General features: G+C 37.9%; 1 protein-coding gene across 1 annotated transcript; it reads left to right on the forward strand.

The window, feature by feature from the left end:
- The first annotated feature begins 5299 nt into the window (after positions 1-5299).
- Positions 5300-21852, forward strand: LOC119542653 (NADH dehydrogenase [ubiquinone] 1 alpha subcomplex subunit 5-like). The gene is given in 4 exon segments (XM_037847377.1): positions 5300-5402; positions 21507-21582; positions 21685-21737; positions 21740-21852. Coding segments are annotated over 4 exon segments (345 nt in total).
- The last annotated feature ends 232 nt before the right edge of the window (positions 21853-22084 follow it).

Below are 22084 nucleotides of genomic sequence, written 5' to 3' on the forward strand. Positions count from 1 at the left end.
GAGTTTCAGGTGTCTCAGAGATATGCATTGTTCCAGAGACCAATCGGGTTATACGATAGGGGATCAGCATCTCAAAGTTTAGAGATAGGCATTACAGTTCAGGGATAGAGTTAACTGCTGCAAGAGCTTACAGTCTAGGGACTATTACAATTATTGTGTCCATGTTAGGCTAAGTTCTAAGACTCAATTCTAAGTTTACACATTGTAGTTAGTCCATATTGGTGAGGGATCATCCCTCTTACCATGTTTTCTCCAACACTTTTACTCCTATATATATATTTTTCATTGGACTTCTTGAATTTGTGTTTGGCATCTGTCATCATTTGGAAACATTCTTAATAAATATCTCTTCAAATATTGTCCCATTGTCACTCTATTTTTCTCCGGAATTCTGATTAGAGGCTTTCACTTTCTCAATCTATCCTCCATGTCTTCTAACCTTTGTTTTATGTAATACGTCTCTTTGTGTTTCTCTGCTTCTTTCTAGGCAATTTCTTTTGACCTATCCTCCATTTCAACAATTCTTTCTTCAGCCGTGCCTAATGCTGTTAAACCCATCCTTTTAGTTTTAAATTACAATTATTATAGTTGTAAGTTCTTGAGGTTTTATTTGATTGTTTTTCAAATCTTCTTATTGTTATCTGGATGTATTTTCAAGCTTGACTTTTATTTATTAGAGTGAGCATAGTCATTTTGTAATTTGGGAACGTCAATTCCAATACCAGAAGTTTTGCGGCTCTGCTTCTGCTTTCTGTTATTTCTATTGGTTCTTGCCCCAGTACTTTGTTTACTTGATGACAGTTAATTGCTCATTTTCTTTGGAAAACTATTTGTGAGCATTTTTCAAGACCTGGATAATGGTGGGTTCTTCCAGTGGGAATTTATGTTTGCTTCTGCTGAATGTCATGGAACACCACTAGTTCTTGACTTTTTCCTGCTTACACAAGTTGCGTCAATTTGGGCTGCAAATACCCATGAGGGCTTGATTGTCATTGCAGTTTATTAGGTGCTTTCCTCTAGTTTACTCCCCTTAGCACCTTTCCTTATAGTCCCTTGAGGCAGGGGTAGTAGTTTTATTTTTGATTCATCCTTACACCAGTCCTTTGGGACCTAACCATCCTATGACATTCCCCAAGAAGTCCCTGGGCTTTGTCTTCTGCTCCCCCACATCTCCTGAAGTCATGGAAACCAAGGTTGAGATTGGTCAGATTTGGCCCTTAGTGGCCTGCTCACTTCTGTAGGTTCCCATCTTCACTAAGATATTGGCCTCATGACTCCATCCTAGCATTCATTTGATTATTAATTATTAAGATTATTAGTATAATCTTAATATTTTATCTAGTATTTTTAGTTAGATGGTTGTTTCAGGTATCCCCTTTATTACTGGAAATGGAAGTCCTGGTATAAAATTCAGCTATTCTAAGTGGTTTTCAATTTGAAGCCATTTAGAAATCCTATCCCAACTATGTGTCATAGGTACTATTGTGATTCTTATTGTGTAAGTGAGGAAATCAAAGCATGGAGACGTTAAGTAACTTCTACAAAATCATGTATCTATTAAGTGGGAGAGATGGGATTTGAATCCAAATAGCTGGCTCTAGCATCTGTTCTCTTAACAACTGTCCTACTTATAAAACTATAAAGAAAAAATGTGAGAGCATCCCGGTTGAAAAATAGGTAAAAGAAAAAAAGTAGGAGATTCAAGGAAGAAGAAATAGAGTGGCCTATAAATGTGGTAAAAGATATGAAACTTCCCTTGTCGCCAAAGAAATGCAAATTAAAACATGAAATGTCTCCTTTGCTCTCCAGGCTGGTAAAAAAAATTAAAAAGTTTGTAATAATAAGTGAGGATTTGTGAATACTGACATTTTATATTTTGTTGGTAGGTTTTAGAGGTCTATTTGGCAGTATTAATCAAAATTGCAAATTCACATGCTATTAGATTAGTAATCTACTTTGCAGAATTTAGTTATCTGTACTCCCAGAAATATAAACAGATGTGATATAGCTATATAATTAAATGGAACTTAAACATTAGAAAGTATATATATATATACACTGATGTGGAAAACTATCCAAAGCAGAGCAATGGATATAGCGTGATTACATGTGGGTTAAAAACACAGTCATCTGTGTCAAGAGCAAGCCCCTCTGTGTACATTCTTGCCTGGTGCTTTTCTTGGAGTCTCTGTATTGGCTTTCTAGAGTGCCTCTTCACCATGGGTCTCACCTCACATCTTCGTCTTTCCATGTGAGGGCTTATTGTTGAGATTCTGCTGGGGTCTCCTGTACCTATGTTTCCTTTGGACATAAGAGTCCTTTCTTCAACCCACATTAGTCTGTTTCAGTGTTTAGCGTGGAGTCTTTGTTGTTGCTAGTATGTGCTTATCATTTGCCCTAGTGTCCATTGCTGATACAGGTTTACTCATGTTTGTGTATTTTTATTTCCTTGGTCATTTCAACAATATCACAGGAGAGGGGCAACTGGAAACTCGTGTTCAAATCACCCTATTACCTGTAATAATTTTAATACCTTCTTTTTCTCCTGATTTTCTATAATTATTTAGGGATATTTTGGGAAGTTCTAATTTGGAAGAGTACAGAATTGGGAATTTTTCCAGAACCAATTAAATAAGCAAAGTTTTGATAGAGAAACTGATAGACTGTGGTAAAAATTCATGAAAACATGTTTAAGGAATGTGGTTTATTTCACACTACTAGAATGGATGATTACCTTAATCATCTGTACATTTAATACTGTGCAATGATTTTAATTGAATACAGATTTTTCACTGTACCTGAAGGAACAGGCTGTACCAAGGAAACAAAAAGGATCACACTGTGATACCAGTGATTGAAACAGGTCTATTTCTTGCTGAGCATGTGATGTACTGTGATATCGTTCAATAAAGCCCGCAGGAAGCAAAGAGATTGAGATGGCCTCTGTGAAGACAAGGAGGTGTCTTTGCTCACTGTTGGGTAACATATTCATCAGTCTTGGAATTAGAGAGATTAAAAATAATAATAGGATGTGTGTATGGAGAGCCCTGCATTAAAAAAGGTAAATTCTTATTTGTATGCTTCATCGAAGTTTATAATGTGCTTCCACATATATTACCTCATGGGATCCTCACAGCAATCTAGTTGAGGAGGGCAATGCATTATTGTCCCTTTTGTGCAGATGAGGAAACCGTAAGTCAAAGTTGTTAAATTATTTAATCAAGGTCACAGATTGAGCTAGTAGAAAGCCTCATATATAAAATACTTTAGATCAAATCATTTTTTTGATATGATGCATTCAATAACTGAAGGGGCAAATCAATGTACTGTGATATTTTTGAACACTGTTTTTTTCCCCACAAATGTGCATTAAGAAGTAAACTAATGTAGCTAGGACTTGAACTTTCATAATAATTTCAATATGATTTGATCACATTGGGAAACACTGATAGCTCTCTGAAATTACCATCAATTCTGCCTTCCCTAAAAGGCTGGGAAACCTACCAAACTTCTTTCCCCTGCCTAAGAGAAACCAGTAAAATAAAAAGGGAGAATAGGCTTATATGCTAATTCTAAATTTGGTATCCTCTCCTCCTCTCCATTTTCCATTTCATTGATTTTCTGTGGGAAAATCATGCATTGGGAATCTGTATTTGTAGGTGAATATGAGTAAGCTGAGGAGAGTTAATTAACAAACACTTAGTGGACATCTATTTTGTATACAACACTTAACAAAACATTTGGGTTATTGACAAGAAGAAAAAGACATGATCTCAACTGATGAGAAACTTTGAATATAAATGGGAAAAAATAAAGCTGATGAGAACAAACACAAAACAATATATAGAGAAGTGTGAAATAATTTAGAATATGCTAAATACGTCACTAATAGGAGAATGCTGCATAAATGATCAAAGCAGAACTGGGCCGAACTTAGAAACTTATCTTCAGTTGGTGAATGTTGAATCAAAATTTGAGATCCTTTTTATTCTAGAATTAACGGAGAGGAGTGAGATTGATTTGTTTGGTGTGTGAGTGTTTGCGGGGTGTTTTGGAATTATGGGAGCGAGAGGAAGGGTGGTGAGTAAGAAAGTAGGGTCAATAAAAGTAAACACACATCTCTAGTGACATGAATGTGGTATAAAGAAGTAAATCTGGAAAGAAATATTTAAGCACACAATCTGTGACCCAACTTTTAAAAATGAATTGCCTTGTATTTGAGAAGAATTGTGTTTTTGTTCTACATGTAACAGCTTGAAGTTTACTTTTGGTATTGATAATAATGGGTAGCAGGAGTTTAACTAAATGCCAAGAAGTGGCAAAAATATATAATTTTTATCATATACCTAGCAAATGAGTGCATGTTATGAATGTCTCATTTCTCTAAGATGACACTTAATTGAAATAACATGTACACTACTTTGACTATCTGTGTCTATCATCATCTACCATAACATTGGAGAAGTTGCTTAAATGTACTCAGACTCAAGTCTTCCAGGGTCTGTGAGGCTCAATTAAGATAATATATGTGAAATTACCCAGTAGATGGTAAGCACTCAATGTACTTTTCTTTCTTTATTATTTTCCCTAAAAAATTATGGGTCTTTATGGAGAATCCTGTGAAGTCTAGGTAGGAACATAGTGACTGTGGAATGTATTGCAGTTCAAATTGTATCTTTTATATCCTTTTCATGGAAGCATTTTGGGGAGCTCTGTGCCTTTAAACATCACCCAGTTTTCTGGAAACAGTTCTGGGTGGAAGTAGGTCCACTCAGCAATCACAACAATTGGCATTTTACTGCATAGAGTAAACATTTACAAGCTTGACTTTTTCCTCCTGTAGAACTTTATTTATTGTAGAAAATTTGGAAAATGAAAAATGTGAACAGCATTGGTACTCACACTAGCCAGAGATGATCATTTTAGTGTTTTTCCTTCCAATCTATTTTTATGCCACATACACCTAAATTGGGACCAACCATATGTATCTTTTGTATCTTGAATTCATTTAATGCTACTCAAAGGTATATTCTATGTCATTAAACATGAGAATTCTTTGAAAACATGATTTTGAATGGCTATGTAGTATCCTGTTATATGGTCCTACCAATGATTTATCTAATTATTCTCCTATTGTTGAGGCTGTTTAGAATTTTGCCATAATAAATATCACCACAATGATCATCTGAATATATATGTCTCTGATGCTTTATTTACATCAGATTCCTAGAAACAGAATTATGGCCTCAAAAAGTATAAACATCTTTAAGGATCTAAACTCATATTGAAAAATTGTCCTATGGAAAGCTTATATCAGTTTTACACTCCTGTTAGCAGTGTACAAGAATCAGTAGCTCCCAGTACCCTCAAAGCAAGCATTTCTATGAAGACATCCTTCACAGGTGAGTGCCACGCTCACCTGCACAGAATAATTTCTCAAAACCTTTGTTCATGGTCATTTATGAACAATCATTGCCATTGTACCTGAGGCTTTTAATTTCTTGTTTATTTTCATTATACTTTACATGTTTCTTTTTAAAGGTAGTTTTCCATAGAACAACAAACCAGCAAGCGTTCTAATAAAACTAAAATCGAGACTTAATTTCTTAGATAATATCGAGACAAGCTGACAAACTCAGACTTGTGGGAAGACTGGATGGACAGTTGCCTGGGAACTATTCTGTAAGTCATTGTTTTTAAAACCTCCAGAACCAGGAAGAAGGAGCTGATTAGCTGGGATGGGTTATATCATACTCCGATTTCAACTGTTTCGAGAAATAGCATAGTTTTGTGCATATGTTAAGTGGTCAAAAATTAGTAAATAATGATCAAACAATGAGCCACTTTAGGCTCATTTGGCCCCTGACTTAGCCATGAACTTTTATTAAGAGAAGGAACAGCCTCTCTGTAGTCCTCCGACAGCATTATTCCCTTTTCACATTAATAATTATCTGTGTACGTCTGTTTCCCTTGCTGCCTAGCAAAGTTCAGTGAGATAGGGAATGAGTGTTTTTCATCTTTGTTTTACAACTAGCACTTGAGAAAAAGAAGTAATATAATAATATAGGTGAACAATTATCTGATCGCTGGCTGGAGAAAGACTTTCTGAGCAAAATAGCAATGGAAGAAAACCCAAAAGAAATTATTGAAAGACTTGAATACTTAAAAATTTAAAATGTCTCTGCATCATTAGCCCCTGTCCTCTATAAATCTCCAAGTTCATAAACAAACTTAAATGGTGAAACAAATGGGAGAAAATATCTTTAAAAAACTGACAAGAATTTAACAACTTTAATCTTTAAAGAACTTAAAGAAATCAATAAGAAAAATATTGAGTCCAATAGTTTAATGGACAAAGGACATGAATACATAATTCACCAAAGAGAAAATAGAAATGGCTAATAAGTTTGAAAAATGCTCAACTTAATTCACTTTTATTTATTTATTTATTTATTTATTTATTTTCATTTTTATTGAGATTGTTCAGATACCATACAATTATCCAAAGATCCAAAGTGTACAATCTCTTGCCCCTGGGTACCCTCATACAGCTGTGCATCCATCACACTTAATTTTTGTTCAATTTTTAGAAACTTTTCATTACTCCAGACAAGAAATAAAGTGAAAGATGAAAAAAGAAAAAAAGAAAAGGAAACTCTAATCCTCCCCTATCCCTAACCAACCCCCCTCAATTGTTGACTCATAGTATTGTTATAGTACATTTGTTACTGTTTATGAAAAAATGTTGAAATACTACTAACTGTAGTATATAGTTTGTAATAGGTATATAGTTCTTCCCTATATGCCCCTCTATTATTAACTTCTAATTGTATTGTCATACATTTGTTCTGGTTCGTGGAAGCGATTTCTAGTATTTGTACAGTTGATCATGAACATTGCCCACCATAGGATTCAGTTTTATACATTCCCATCTTTTGACCTCCAACTTTCCTTCTGGTGACATATATAACTCTGAGCTTCCCCTTTCCACCTCATTCACACACCATTCGGCGCTGTTAGTTATTCTCACATCTTGCTACCAACACCCCTGTTCATTTCCAAACATTTAAGTTCATCCTAATTGAACATTCTGCTCATACTAAGCAACCACTCCCCATTCTTAAGCCTCGTCCTATATCTTGGTACCTTATACTTCATGTCTATGAGTTTACATATTATAATTAGTTCCTATCAGTGAGACCCTGCAATAATTGTCCTAATGTGTCTGGCTTATTTCACTCAGTATATTGCCCTCGAGGTTTTGTCGTCAACCCATTTTTTTTTTTAATATGGTTTTGTTCACTCACCATACATTCCATCCCAAGTAAATAATCGATTGTTCTCTGCATGGTCATACATTTATGTGTTCACCACCTTCACCACTATCTATATAAGAGCATCTACATTTCTTCCACAAGGCAGGAGGGGCAGTCAAAGAAGGCAGAGAGGCAAAAGAAAGAGGAAAAAAAAAATGACAGCTAGGAAGCAGCAAAAGGAAAAATAACCTTAAATCAAAGTAGAATAAAGAATCAGACAATACCACCAATGTCAAGTGTCTAACATGCCTCCCCTATCCCCGCCTCTTATCTGCATTCACCTTGGTATATCACCTTTGTTACATTAAAGGAAGCATAATACAATGATTCTATTAGTTACAGTCTCTAGTTTATGTTGATTGCATCCCTCCCCCAATGCCTCCCCATTTTTAACACCTTGCAAGGTTGACATTTGCTTGTTCTCCCTCGTAAAAGAACGTATTTGTACATTTTATCACAATTGTTGAATACTCTAGATTTCACCAAGTTACACAGTCCCAGTCGTTATCTTTCCTCCTTTCTTCTGGTGTCTCACATGCTCCCCACCTTCCTCTCTCAACCGTATTCATAGTTACCTTTGTTCACAACTTACATTGTTGTGCTACCATCTCCCAAAGTTGTGTTCCAAACCACTCACTTCTGTCTTCTATCACCCTGTAGTGCTCCCTTTAGTATTTCCTGTAGGGCAGGTGTCTTGTTCACAAAGTCTCTCATTGTCTGTTTGTCAGAAAATATTTTGAGCTCTCCCTCATATTTGAAGGACAGTTTTGCTGGATACAGGATTCTTGGTTGGTGGTTTTTCTCTTTCAGTATCTTAAATACGTCACACCACTTCCTTCTTGCCTCCATGGTTTCTGCTGAGAGATCCGCACATAGTCTTATTAAGCTTCCTTTGTATGTAATGGATCACTTTTCTCTTGCTGCTTTCAGGATTCTCTCTTAGTCTTTGACATTTGATAATCTGATTATTAAGTGTCTTGGCGTAGGCCTATTCAGATCTCTTCTGTTTGGAGTACACTGTGCTTCTTGGATCTGTAATTTTATGTCTTTCATAAGAGATGGGAAATTTTCATTAATTATTTCCTCTATTATTGCTTCTGCCCCCTTTCCCTTCTCTTCTTCTGGGACACCAATGATACGTACATTATTGTACTTTGTTTCATCCTTGAGTTCCCGGAGACATTGCTCATATTTTTTCATTCTTTTCTCCATCTGCTCCTTTGCGTGTAGGCTTTCAGGTGTTTTGTTCTCCAGTTCCTGAGTGTTTTCTTCTGCCTCTTGAGATCTGCTGTTGTATGTTTCCATTGTGTCTTTCATCTCTTGTGTTGTGCCTTTCATTTCCATAGATTCTACTAGTTGTTTTTTTGAACTTTTGATTTCTGCCGTATACATGCCCAGTGCTTCCTTTACAGGCTCTATCTCTTTTGCAATATCTTCTCTAAACTTTTTGAATTGATTTAGCATTAGTTGTTTAAATTCCTGTATCTCAGTTGAAGTGTATATTTGTTCCTTTGACTGGGCCATAACTTTGTTTTTCTTAGTGTAGGTTGTAATTTTCTGTTGTCTAGGCATGGTTTCCTTGGTTATCCAACTCAGGTTTTCCCAGACCAGAACAGGCTCAGGTCCCAGAGGGAAGAAATATTCAGTATCTGGTTTCCCTGTGGGTGTGTCTTAGAAAATTGCTCCACCCTTTGATGCCTCAGGTCACTGTGCTTTTCTGCCCAGCAGGTGATGCCTGTTAGCCTGTACTTCTTGACTGGTATGAGGAGGTATGGTGATGTTCCCCCAGGCTCTGGAGTCTGGTTCTGAATGGAAAGGGCTCCACCCCTTTCCTCCTACAGAAGACAGACCCCCCAGGTGGAGGTCATTAGCATTTCAATGGTCTCGCTCTCTGCTTGTGCTGTCTCCACCCTTCCCCGAGTCACAGCCCTGGAAACTGAAAATGACTGGGGCTTTCTCCACTGAGCCAAAAAAGAAACAGATAGTCCCCTTCAGACCCAGTCCAAGGCGACCCTCCGGCTCTCCCAGGTCAGTCATCACCCAAAGCCTCTGTTTTTTGGGGATGCGTACCTGTAGTGAGCAGTTCACACTCGCTACTTAAAACCCCAGTTGGAGCTCAGCTGAGCTATATTTGCTTGCTGGGAGAGAGCTTCTCTCTGGCACCACGAGGCTTTGCAGCTCGGGCTATGGGGGAGGGGGTCTCACGACTTGGTTCCACAGGTTTTACTTACAGATTTTATGCTGTGTTCTCGGGCATTCCTCCCAATTCAGGCTGGTGTATGATGAGTGGATGGTCTTGTTTGTCCCCCCGCAGTTAGTCTGGATTATTTACTAGTTGTTTCTGGTTTTTTGTAGTTGTTCCAGGGGGACTACTTAGCTTCCACTCCTCTCTATACAGCCATCTTGCCCTCCTGCCCAATAGGATTTTTTTCTCAACTTAATTCACTTTTAGTCAAAGAAATTCAGAGCTAAACAATTAGATACCATTTTTGATCACCAGATAAAAACATTTACCATTTTTGGTCACGAGATAAAAATGTTTCCTTTCCTTTCTTAATGTCAAGACGCCTGGCAAAGGCAGAGTGTGCAGAAATGGATTTTGGTACAATCTTTCTGGAAAGCAATTTGAGAATTATGTATTGAAAGCTTTAAAGATGTTCATACTCTGACACAAAATTTCCAGTTTTAGAAATTTATCCTGAGGAAATAATCTGAAATGTGAGTAGAGGTATTCTGTATAATGCTCTTTATTTTAACAAAATATTGGAAAAATTAAAAAATTCCAACAGTAAGGGAGGGTTAAAATTTTTTTGACATAGCTAGACAATTAATAGACCATTTACACATCCTTTAAAGTGGTGTTAATGGATTAAAAAATAATAACATGGCACATAGGAAATAACGTGAAGCAAAAAAGTATTTATAAAATAGACATCTATCCATGCATGAATGTATGTATAGAAAAGGTACTAGACCTGATCTGTTGGCAAGAGCTATCTCTGATGGTGGAGTTACAAGTAATTTCTCCTTCATACATCTATGAAGTTTTTGAGCTTTTTACAATGAGAATGTAGTGTTAATATAACTTGAAATTTCAATATATTTGAAGTTTGTGTATGTATATATTTGAAAAAAGCTTAGTTGTTAAAAAAAAGAATCGGCAACAGGTGCAAGGGGGTTCTTTTTTAAGGTGGGAGAAATGTGAGAAAGCTCTATGCTGTGGGAAAGAGTTGGTGGAAAGGGAGAGGTTAAAGGTATAGGAAGAGGCTCTTATTGAAGGCTGAGGTCCTGGGCCAGCCAGAGGGGAGGGGGCACCTCTAATACTGAGATCTGAAGGGGAAGTTGCAGACAAGTTAGTCAGTGTGATAAGGATGTGGAGAGATCCTTGCCTGATCAATGCTATTTTCTTTGAGGAAGTAAGAGGTGAGATTCTCTGCTCAGAGTCTGTGGTAAAGCTTCAGAAAAGTATGAAGCTTTAAAATTGCCACTGAGCAGAAAGAAGGAGTATACTTTTCATTTTCCCTCCAAAACCTTGTTTTTATTCCTTTGATCAATGATTAGCATTAATGATTCAAGACAGGAATCTGGGAGTTATCCTCCCTGCCCCTATTGATCAGTAAAGTTCTCATAATTCAAACTCCTAAAATATCTCTCAAATCAATCTTTTCTCTCTCTCTTTTTTCATCTTCTTGCCTGGATTACTGCAATACTTTCCTAACTGGTCTTTGTAGGCTCAACATTCCTTCCTATCCTCAATTCATCCATCACACTTTTGCCAGAACCATCTTTCAAAAAACCTATTAGGAATTTTGTCATGCCCCTATTTAAAAATACTTCAAGGTCTTCAATTGCCTGTAGGATAAAATCCAAACTCCTCTGCGAGATATTCAATGCACTTCTTGATCTGGTTCTTGTAACTTTTTAACCTTGTTTTTCCTTATCATTTCTCCATTCAACCATCCATGCATCCATCCATGCATCCATCCATCCATCCACTCAAATATCCATCCATCCTTCCTCTCACAGCTGCCTACAATATGGTAGGAACTGTGTATGTTAGGTACAGGGAAATAACCAGACAAAGTATCTATGCAAGAGCAACTGATAGTTTGGTGGAAGAAATAGACACAAATATACAATGAACAGTATAGGCATCAAAATATGCACAAGGTACAGTGAATACACAAATAAATGAGTGTCAGGTCTCTGGAGGCAGGGATTGGACATAGAGTTGGAGTCAGAAAAAAGTCTGATAGAGGATATGATCCTTGAGTTGAATCTTGAAAATCTTGAAAGGTAAGTAGGTGTTTTAAATTAATTTTTCTTTTTCTTTTGGAAAAGATGGAGAAACATGTTTCATGAAGAGGCATTAACATGATCAAAGGCATAGAGGTGTGGTACAACTAGGACAGTGTGTGGAATGCAGGTCATTTGGTGTGCTAATGGTACAGGGTGCAAGATTGTGTGTATGTGTTGTGGAAAGTGGAGGAGGGTGTGGTAGTGAGAACAGAGACTGGATAAGGAGGTAAGAGCTAGTTAGTGGAGTTCTAGGCCTCACGCTGAAGACAATAGAAAATATTAACAGGTTTTAGGTAGAGGAGTTACATAATTAAACTTGGAAATTGAAAAGATCTGGTTGGCTACGACCAGACAAGACATATAGGTGATGAGGTCATTTAATAGGTTATTGTTCAGGTGAGAGAGGATGAAGGCCTAAGGACCTGAACTCAGGAAAGAAAGTTGGATATTTTAGAGATACTAAGGCTATATGACCATCTTTGGCAATGCTTTTCAAAGTATGGCTTGTGGACTGGTGCCAGCTTGTGAACTGTTTGTTATCAGTCTGTTATGAGATAAATACAGAAATTAGGATTGTTTATAAACTTTTGTAGCAATTTGAAGGAATAATTTTATATCTTTTGAATATAACAATGAAAAAAATGGGGTTTGAATTTTGTAGGTTTCTGCTTTTTATTTCCTTTCTCTAGTAATTCATTTTTTTTTAATCATCATTTTATTGAGATATATTCACATACCACGCAGTCATACAAAAAAAATTGTACTTTCGATTGTTTACAGTACCATTACATAGTTGTACATTCATCACCTAAATCAATCCCTGACACCTTCATTAGCACACACACAAAAATAACAAGAATAATAATTAGAGTGAAAAAGAGCAATTGAAGTAAAAAAGAACACTGGGTACCTTTGTCTGTTTGTTTCCTTCCCCTATTTTTCTACTCATCCATCCATAAACTAGACAAAGTGGAGTGTGGTCCTTATGGCTTTCCCAATCCCACTGTCACCCCTCATAAGCTACATTTTTATACAACTGTCTTCGAGATTCATGAGTTCTGGGTTGTAGTTTAATAGTTTCAGGTATCCACCACCAGCTACCCCAATTCTTTAGAACCTAAAAAGGGTTGTCTAAAGTGTGCGTAAGAGTGCCCACCAGAGTGATCTCTCGGCTCGTTTTGGAATCTCTCTGCCACTGAAGCTTATTTCATTTCCTTTCACATCCCCCTTTTGGTCAAGAAGATGTTCTCCATCCCACGATTCCAGGTCTACAATCCTCCCCGGGAGTCATATTCCACGTTGCCAGGGAGATTCACTCCCCTGGGTGTCTGATCCCACGTAGGGGGGAGGGCAGTGATTTCACCTTTCAAGTTGGCTTAGCCAGAGAGAGAGGGCCACATCTGAGCAACAAAGAGGCATTCAGGAGGAGACTCTTAGGCACAAATATAGGGAGGCCTAGCCTCTCCTTTGCAGCAACTGTCTTCCCAAGGGTAAAACTTATGGTAGAGGGCTCAACCCATCAAACCACCAGTCCCCTATGTCTGTGGTCATGTTAGCAACCATGGAGGTGGGGTAGGCGAATACCCCTGCATTCTCCACAGGCTCCTCAAGGGGACACTACATCTTTTTTTTTTTTTTTTTCCTTGTTTGTCTTTTTTCTTTTTCTTTTTTTTTTTTTTTAACTTTCTCTTCTTTTTTAAATCAACTGTATGAAAAAAAAAGTTAAAAAGAAAACAAACATACAATAAAAGAACATTTCAAAGAGACCATAACAAGGGAGTAAGAAAAAGACAACTAACCTAAGATAACTGCTTAACTTCCAACATGTTCCTACTTTACCCCAAGAAAGTTACATAATATAGCAACATTTCAGTGAACTTGTTCCTACTACATCCATCAGAAATTAACAGACCATAGTCATTTCTGGGCATCCCCAGAACGTTAAATAGCTTATCTGTTCTTCTTGGATTATTGTTCCCCCTTCCTTAATTGCTCTCTACTGCTAGTTCCCCTACATTCTACATTATAAACCATTTGTTTTACATTTTTCAAAGTTCACATTAGTGGTAGCATATAATATTTCTCTTTTTGTGCCTGGCTTATTTCGCTCAGCATTATGTCTTCAAGGTTCATCCATGTTGTCATATGTTTCACCAGATCGTTCCTTCTTACTGCCGCGTAGTATTCCATCGTGTGTATATACCACATTTTATTTATCCACTCATCTGTTGAAGGACATTTGGGTTGTTTCCATCTCTTGGCAATTGTGAATAATGCTGCTATGAACATTGGCGTGCAGATATCTGTTCGTGTCACTGCTTTCCGATCTTCCGGGTATATACCGAGAAGTGCAATCGCTGGATCGAATGGTAGCTCTATATCTAGTTTTCTAAGGAACTGCCAGACTGACTTCCAGAGTGGCTGAACCATTATATAGTCCCACCAACAATGAATAAGAGTTCCAATTTCTCCACATCCCCTCCAGCATTTGTAGTTTCCTGTTTGTTTAATGGCAGCCATTCTAACCGGTGTTAGATGGTATCTCATTGTGGTCTTAATTTGCATCTCTCTAATAGCTAGTGAAGCTGAACATTTTTTCATGTGTTTCTTGGCCATTTGTATTTCCTCTTCAGAGAACTGTCTTTTCATATCTTTTGCCCATTTTATAATTGGGCTGTCTGTACTATTGTTATTGAGTTGTAGGATTTCTTTGTATATGCAAGATATCAGTCTTTTGTCAGATACATGGTTTCCAAAAATTTTTTCCCATTGAGTTGGCTGCCTCTTTACCTTTTTGAGAAATTCCTTTGAGGTGCAGAAACTTCTAAGCTTGAGGAGTTCCCATTTATCTATTTTCTCTTTTGTTGCTTGTGCTTTGGGTGTAAAGTCTAGGAAGTGGCCGCCTAATACAAGGTCTTGAAGATGTTTTCCTACATTATCTTCTAGGAGTTTTATGGTACTTTCTTTTATATTGAGATCTTTGGTCCATTTTGAGTTAATTTTTGTGTAGGGGGTGAGGTAGGGGTCCTCTTTCATTCTTTTGGATATGGATATCCAACTCTCCCAGCCCCATTTGTTGAAAAGACCATTATGGCTCAGTTCGGTGACTTTGGGGGCCTTATCAAAGATCAGTCGGCCATAGATCTGAGGGTCTATCTCTGAATTCTCAATTCGATTCCATTGATCTATATGTCTATCTTTGTGCCAGTACCATGCTGTTTTGGCAACTGCGGCTTTATAATAAGCTTCAAAGTCAGAGAGTGTAAGTCCTCCCACTTCGTTTTTCTTTTTTAGAGTGTCTTTAGCAATTCGAGGCATCTTCCCTTTCCAAATAAATTTGATAACTAGCTTTTCCAAGTCTGCAAAGTAGGTTGTTGGAATTTTGATTGGGATTGCATTGAATCTGTAGATGAGTTTGGGTAGAATTGACATCTTAATGACATTTAGCCTTCCTATCCATGAACATGGAATATTTTTCCATCTTTTAAGGTCCCCTTCTATTTCTTTTAGTAGAGTTATGTAGTTTTCTTTGTATAGGTCTTTTACATCTTTGGTTAAGTTTATTCCTAGGTACTTGATTTTTTTAGTTGCTATTGAAAATGGTATCTTTTTCTTGAGTGTCTCTTCAGTTTGTTCATTTCTAGCATATAGAAACATTACTGACTTATGTGCATTAATCTTGTATCCCGCTACTTTGCTAAATTTGTTTATTAGCTCTAGTAGGTGTATCGTTGATTTCTCAGGGTTTTCTAGATATAAGATCATATCGTCTGCAAACAATGACAGTTTTACTTCTTCTTTTCCAATTTGGATGCCTTTTATTTCTTTGTCTTGCCGGATTGCCCTGGCTAGCACTTCCAGCACAATGTTGAATAACAGTGGTGACAGCGGGCATCCTTGTCTTGTTCCTGATCTTAGAGGGAAGGCTTTCAGTCTCTCACCATTGAGTACTATGCTGGCTGTGGGTTTTTCATATATGCTCTTTATCATGTTGAGGAAGTTTCCTTCAATTCCTACCTTTTGAAGTGTTTTTATCAAAAAGGGATGTTGGATTTTGTCAAATGCTTTTTCAGCATCTATTGAGATAATCAATTGATTTTTCCCTTTCGAGTTTTTAATGTGTTGTAATACATTGATTGTTTTTCTTATGTTGAACCATCCTTGCATGCCTGGAATGAACCCCACTTGGTCATGGTGTATGATTTTTTTAATGTGTCTTTGGATTCGATTTGCAAGTATTTTGTTGAGGATTTTTGCATCTATATTCATTAGGGAGATTGGCCGGTAGTTTTCCTTTTTTGTAGCATCTTTGGCTGGTTTTGGTATTAGATTGATGTTAGCTTCATAAAATGAGTTAGGTAGTGTTCCATTTTTTTCAATGTTTTGAAAGAGTTTGAGTAAGATTGGTGTCAGTTCTTTCTGGAAAGTTTGGTAGAATTCCCCTGTGAAGCCATCTGGCCCTGGGCATTTATTTGTGGGAAGATTTTTGATGACTGATTGGATCTCTTTGCTTGTGATGGGTTGGTTGAGGTCTTCTATTTCTTCTCTGGTCAGTCTAGGTTGTTCATATGTTTCCAGGAAATTGTCCATTTCTTCTACATTATCCAGTTTGTTGCCATACAGTTGTTCATAGTATCCTCTTATAATTTTTTTAATTTCTTCAGGATCTGCAGTTATGTCACCTTTTTCATTCATTATTTTGTTTATATGGGTCTTCTCTCTTTTTGATTTTGTCAGTCTAGCTAGGGGCTTGTCAATCTTGTTGATCTTCTCAAAGAACCAACTTTTGGTGATATTTATCCTCTCTATTGTTTTTTTGTTCTCTATGTCATTTATTTCTGCTTTAATCCTTGTTATTTCTTTTCTTGTACTTGGTTTAGGATTGGTTTGCTGTTCATTTTCTAGCTTCTTCAGTTGATCCATTAGTTCTTTGATTTTGGCTCTTTCTTCCTTTTTAATATATGCGTTTAGTGCTATAAATTTCCCCCTTAGCACTGCTTTTGCTGCATCCCATAGGTTTTGGTATGTTGTGTTCTCATTTTCATTCGTCTCTATATATTTAGCAATTTCTCTTGCTATTTCTTCGTTAACCCACTGATTGTTTAGGAGTGTGTTGTTTAACCTCCAGGTATTTGTGAATTTTCTAAGTCTCTGATGGTTATTGACTTCTAATTGTATTCCATTGTGGTCAGAGAATGTGCTTTGAATAATTTCAATCTTTTTAAATTTATTGAGGCTTGTTTTATGTCCCAGCATATGATCTATTCTGGAGAAAGTTCCGTGAGCACTAGAAAAGTATGTGTATCCTGGTGATTTGGGATGTAATGTCCTGTAGATGTCTGTTAAATCTAATTCATTTATCAGATTGTTTAGGTTTTCAATTTCCTTATTGGTCTTCTGTCTGGTTGATCTATCTATAGGAGAGAGTGATGTGTTGAAGTCTCCCACAATTATTGTGGAAACATCAATTGCTTCCTTTAGTTTTGCCAGTGTTTCTCTCATGTATTTTGTGGCACCTTGATTGGGTGCATAGACATTTACGATTGTTATTTCTTCTTGCTGAATTGCCCCTTTAATTAGTATGTAGTGGCCTTCTTTGTCTCTCAAAACATCCCTGCATTTGAAGTCTATTTTATCTGAGATTAATATTGCTACACCTGCTTTCTTTTGGCTGTAGCTTGCATGAAATATTTTTTTCCATCCTTTCACTTTCAGTTTCTTTGTGTCCCTGTGTCTAAGATGAGTCTCTTGTATGCAACATATTGATGGTTCATTTTTTTTGATCCATTCTGCGAATCTATATCTTTTAATTGGGGAGTTTAATCCATTTACATTCAACGTTAAAACCGTGAAGGCATTTCTTGAATCGGCCATCTTATCCTTTGGTTTATGTTTGCCATATTTTTCCCTCTCTCTATTAATATCCTTTATTGTACCCATACCGAATCTCTTTAGTACTGAACCTTTCTCCAAGTCTCTCTGTCCTGTCTTTGTTTCTCTGTCTGTAGGGCTCCCTTTAGTATCTCCAGTAGGGCAGGTCTCTTGTTAGCAAATTCTCTCAGCATTTGTTTGTCTGTGAAAAATTTAAGCTCTCCCTCAAATTTGAAGGAGAGCTTTGCTGGATAAAGTATTCTTGGCTGGAAATTCCTCTCACTCAGAATTTTAAATATATCGTGCCACTGCCTTCTTGCCTCCATGGTGGCTGCTGAGTAGTCACTACTTAGTCTTATGCTGTTTCCTTTGTATGTGGTGAATTGCTTTTCTCTTGCTGCTTTCAGAACTTGCTCCTTCTCTTCTATGTTTGACAGTGTGATCAGTATATGTCTCGGAGTGGGTTTTTTTGGATTTATTCTATTTGGAGTTTGCTGAGCATTTATGATTTGTGTATTTATGTTGTTTAGAAGATTTGGGAAGTTTTCCCCAACAATTTCTTTGAATACTCTTCCTAGACCTTTACCCTTTTCTTCCCCTTCTGGGACACCAATGAGTCTTATATTCGGACGTTTCATATTATCTATCATATCCCTGAGGTCCATTTCGAGTTTTTCAATTTTTTTCCCCATTCTTTCTTTTATGCTTTCATTTTCCATTCTGTCATCTTCCAGGTCACTGATTCGTTGTTCAACTTCCTCTAGTCTTGTACTATGAGTGTCCAGAATCTTTTTAATTTGGTCAACAGTTTCTTTAATTTCCATAAGATCATCCATTTTTTTATTTAGTCTTGCAATGTCTTCTTTATGCTCTTCTAGGGTCTTCTTGATTTCCTTCATATCCCGTACTATGGTCTCATTGTTCATCTTTAGTTCTTTGAGTAGCTGCTCTAGGTGCTGTGCCTCTTCTGGTCTTTTGATTTGGGTGCTTGGGCTTGGGTTATCCATATCGTCTGGTTTTTTCATATGCTTTATAATTTTCTGTTGTTTTTGGCCTCGTGGCATTTGCTGAACTTGATAGGGTTCTTTTAGGGTTTGTAGACCTATTGAAGTCCTTATCTCTAATTTATCAGATCTACAGCTTCGTGGAGTACACTTTCTCTAACTAACCAGCAGGTGGCGTCCACGAGCCACCTGTTCTCCACAAGCCAGATCTCCCCTGCTTAGCCTTTTTGGTGAGTGGGGGAGTGAGTCTTGTGGGGCCCAATTGGTGTACCAAGCTTGCGTGTGTAGTTGGTGTTGCCTGCCCTGTATGTGGGGCGTGTTTCTGGGCAGTCGGGGAGGGGGGGTGGCCCTAACAATCAAATCTCCCTGGTGATCCTAGAGTTTTAAAGCTGCTGCAATAGTCTAATCCTTCAGTTGAGTCCTGCCACAGTTTGTCTCTGCCACTGACCCACAAGTCCTTGGTATTGGCGTATGGCTCCTGAGACTTGCAAGTGGGCCCCTCTTCCAGGCCGTGCACCCCGGGTCCTCTGTTGAGGGATGACTGTGCTATGTCACAGGTGAGTGCCGTCCCCCCAGGGCAGTTCTGGGCTGCTGGGCTGTGTAGGGAGGCTCCCAGTCTGCTGAAATGATGGCTGAATGGGGCTTTGTTAATTCACACTGCTCTACCTTCCCAGCTCTGGGACAATCAGCTGAGGTTGCAGGGAAGGCTAATGTCCACGCCCAGTTTTGTGGAGTGTGCCTGTTATTTGAAGCACTTCCGTCACACTGGGTTGTCTGGGGCAGCTCTGGGCTATGGGGCTGGCGATGGGCAGGAGTGTTTCCTGTCCACCAGGATGGTGGCTGTGAGCGGACACCCCCCTTTTCTTGGGAAGTTGTGTTGTTTAGTGAATTTTCTCAGCCACTGGATTATTGCCTTTTGTCTCAGAGCTCTCTTAGTTCTGCTCTTGACTTGACGTGCCCAAATTGAAAGTCTTTGAAGCTTTCTGTATTGGGCTTCTTAGAGTAATTGTTTTAGAAAAAGAAAAAAGGATTTAAAAAAAAAAAAAAAACGGCCCTCCTCAGAGATCTAATGGGTTATTGAAATGCTAATAGACAAAGCAACCAGGGCCATTAAGGAAAGGTCCACAGGGCAGAGAGATCAGCTTTGCTTCGGGATTTGCATATGCGCCTCAAGGCCTGATCTCCGCCCTTCCCCTTTCTGTGTTCACCAGAACTCCAAAAATCCTCTGCTTTTATTTTGGAGTTTTTTGTGTTGTTTTTTTTCTATGCCTGTCTCCTCTCTGCTGGGCTGGCTGCTCTCAGAGTCTCTGGTGTCTGGTCTCAGTCTATCTATGGTTGGAGTTTGAATCAGTAGAATGAGTTTCCGATAAGAGCAGCCACTGCAGTTCTCCCTTCTCCTTCCCGGAGCTGACAGCCCCTCCTCCCCCGGGACTGAGCCTGGCAGGGAGGGGCCTGGGTCCCCTGGCCGCAAAAACTTACAGATTTTGCTGATCTCAGCAGTTCGACATTTTCATGAGTGTTGTATGAAGTATGCCCAAAGACAGATTGCTCTGTGGTGTCCAGTCCATGCAGTTCCTGGCTTTTTACCTACTTTCCTGGAGGAGTAACTAAAACTTACAGCTCACCAGTCTGCCATCTTGCCCCGCCTCCCTCTAGTAATTCATTTTTATTGTATTTCATAAAAGTATTGAGCTATGTGGATTAGAAAGACAAGCTGGTCCTTCTTATAGTTTGTTGAGAGGCACTTATCTAGAGTTCTTGGTGATTAAGTGAATATGGTAGTGGTTGGAAGGAAGGAGTCAAAGATGACTTTCGCTATGTGTGGTAGTTAGAGAAAGAAGCAGCAGACATTTATTTATTTATTTATTTATTTATTTATTTATATATTTATTTTAGAGATGGCAAATTTCCACTCCTGTATTGTTTTGACTATAGTTAATTTTAAAAATGATTTGGAGAAACATGCCATAATCTTTTATGCCCCCGGGCTTTTGCATGTACCATTTTCTCTATTGGAAACATTCCTTACCCCTTATTCTCCTGGCTAATACTTAATATAAAGGCAAATGCTTTTTAAAGCATTTACCCAGCTGGTAAACTGGTGAAGTTGGGTTTTGATCTAAGGAATCTGACTCAAGAACCCATGCATTTAACTGCAATAGCATATTGCCACCTTAAGACCCAGCTCAACAATTTCCTCTTCTGGAATCCTTCCCTGTTGCTCTTACTTGGCGGTGCCTCCCATGCATTCCCATGAAGCATGTGTTCATATCTCCATCAGGGTACTTGCTCTGCCCTACCAGAAGCAATTGTTCCTTTGCAGCTCTCCTTTCCTAGACTATGAGCTCCTTGAAGGCAGAAAGAATTCCTTACATCTCTGATTCCCCAATCCAGAGGACCATGCCCAGTGTTCACTAGGAGCTTAGTAAGTACTTGTTGAATAGATGCAGGCTTAAGAAACAGCACATTTTGGTGGGAAGTTAGCTGAGGTCTATGTGGCTAAACCTGAAGGGGTAGACTGGGTTCATAAAATCCTTTAAAATACTTCCACATTCATGGGTATTGTATTTTTCAATGCTGTAACTCTGTAATGGGAGTCACTAATCAGAGGTATGCTGATGAATGTTTAAAAACTGCCTCCCACTGCCTCCCCCCTCCTAAAAGTCCTGATTTTTAGCATTTTTAATTTCATGGAGTAAATGCTCTCACCATGGCCCTTTCAAGCTACCAACATGATGTTACTGAATAAAGAAGTGGAAGGACGTGTGCAGTAGCATTTCATTATAAAATTCATCACACGGTTACACTAGCAATAAATAATCTTAAGAGCACAGATGATAGTAAAATGTAATAAAACAATTAGGAAGCAATGAGTTTTGGATATTTATTACCTTTGTTTTAAATTGTGTCTTTACCTCCAAGTTTATATGATTTACATATTTAATTTTTAATAGTAGCCTTTTTAACAGTTGGCTTACAAAATTCCTTAAAACTTCATTGGGTGGTCTTCCACTAGTCAGCACTGTCACGGTGGGTGTGCTGAAGTTGACCACTGGCCTTGAGGGATTGGCTGTAAGTGATAGTCCACATGAGAAGCTAAGAATATTGTACACAAAGATCCTTGATGTTCTTGATGCAGCATATAGAAAGTATACAGAATGGATTACAAATGAGAAGCTGGGTATTGATAAAGCAGAACCAGATGTTAAAAAATTAGAAGATTGACTTCAGAGTGGTCAAATAGAAGAGTGATTCTTCAGGCTGAAAGTGAACTAAGTCTGATGAGAAAAATGATACAATGGGAACCATGGGAGCCTTTAGTGGAAGAACCTCCCACCAATCAATGGAAATGGCCAATATAATAATTTAAATGACTTTGGTGGGTTGGGATGGGAAAATGGTGTAATTAAATGTTCTGGTATATTATTAAAAATGTTTCATTATAATTAACATCTTAGAATCAAGAAAATTGATACAGAACATATTGCGGGGGCTTATTAAAATTACTGATTACTTCACAATTATGGTAATAGGGACTTGTGTATCAATTTTTGATTTGTAAAGCATTCAGTCAAAATATATTATTTTAAATAT

This window comes from Choloepus didactylus, chromosome 8 (genome assembly GCF_015220235.1).
Source record: "Choloepus didactylus isolate mChoDid1 chromosome 8, mChoDid1.pri, whole genome shotgun sequence".
Lineage (NCBI taxonomy): Eukaryota > Metazoa > Chordata > Mammalia > Pilosa > Megalonychidae > Choloepus > Choloepus didactylus.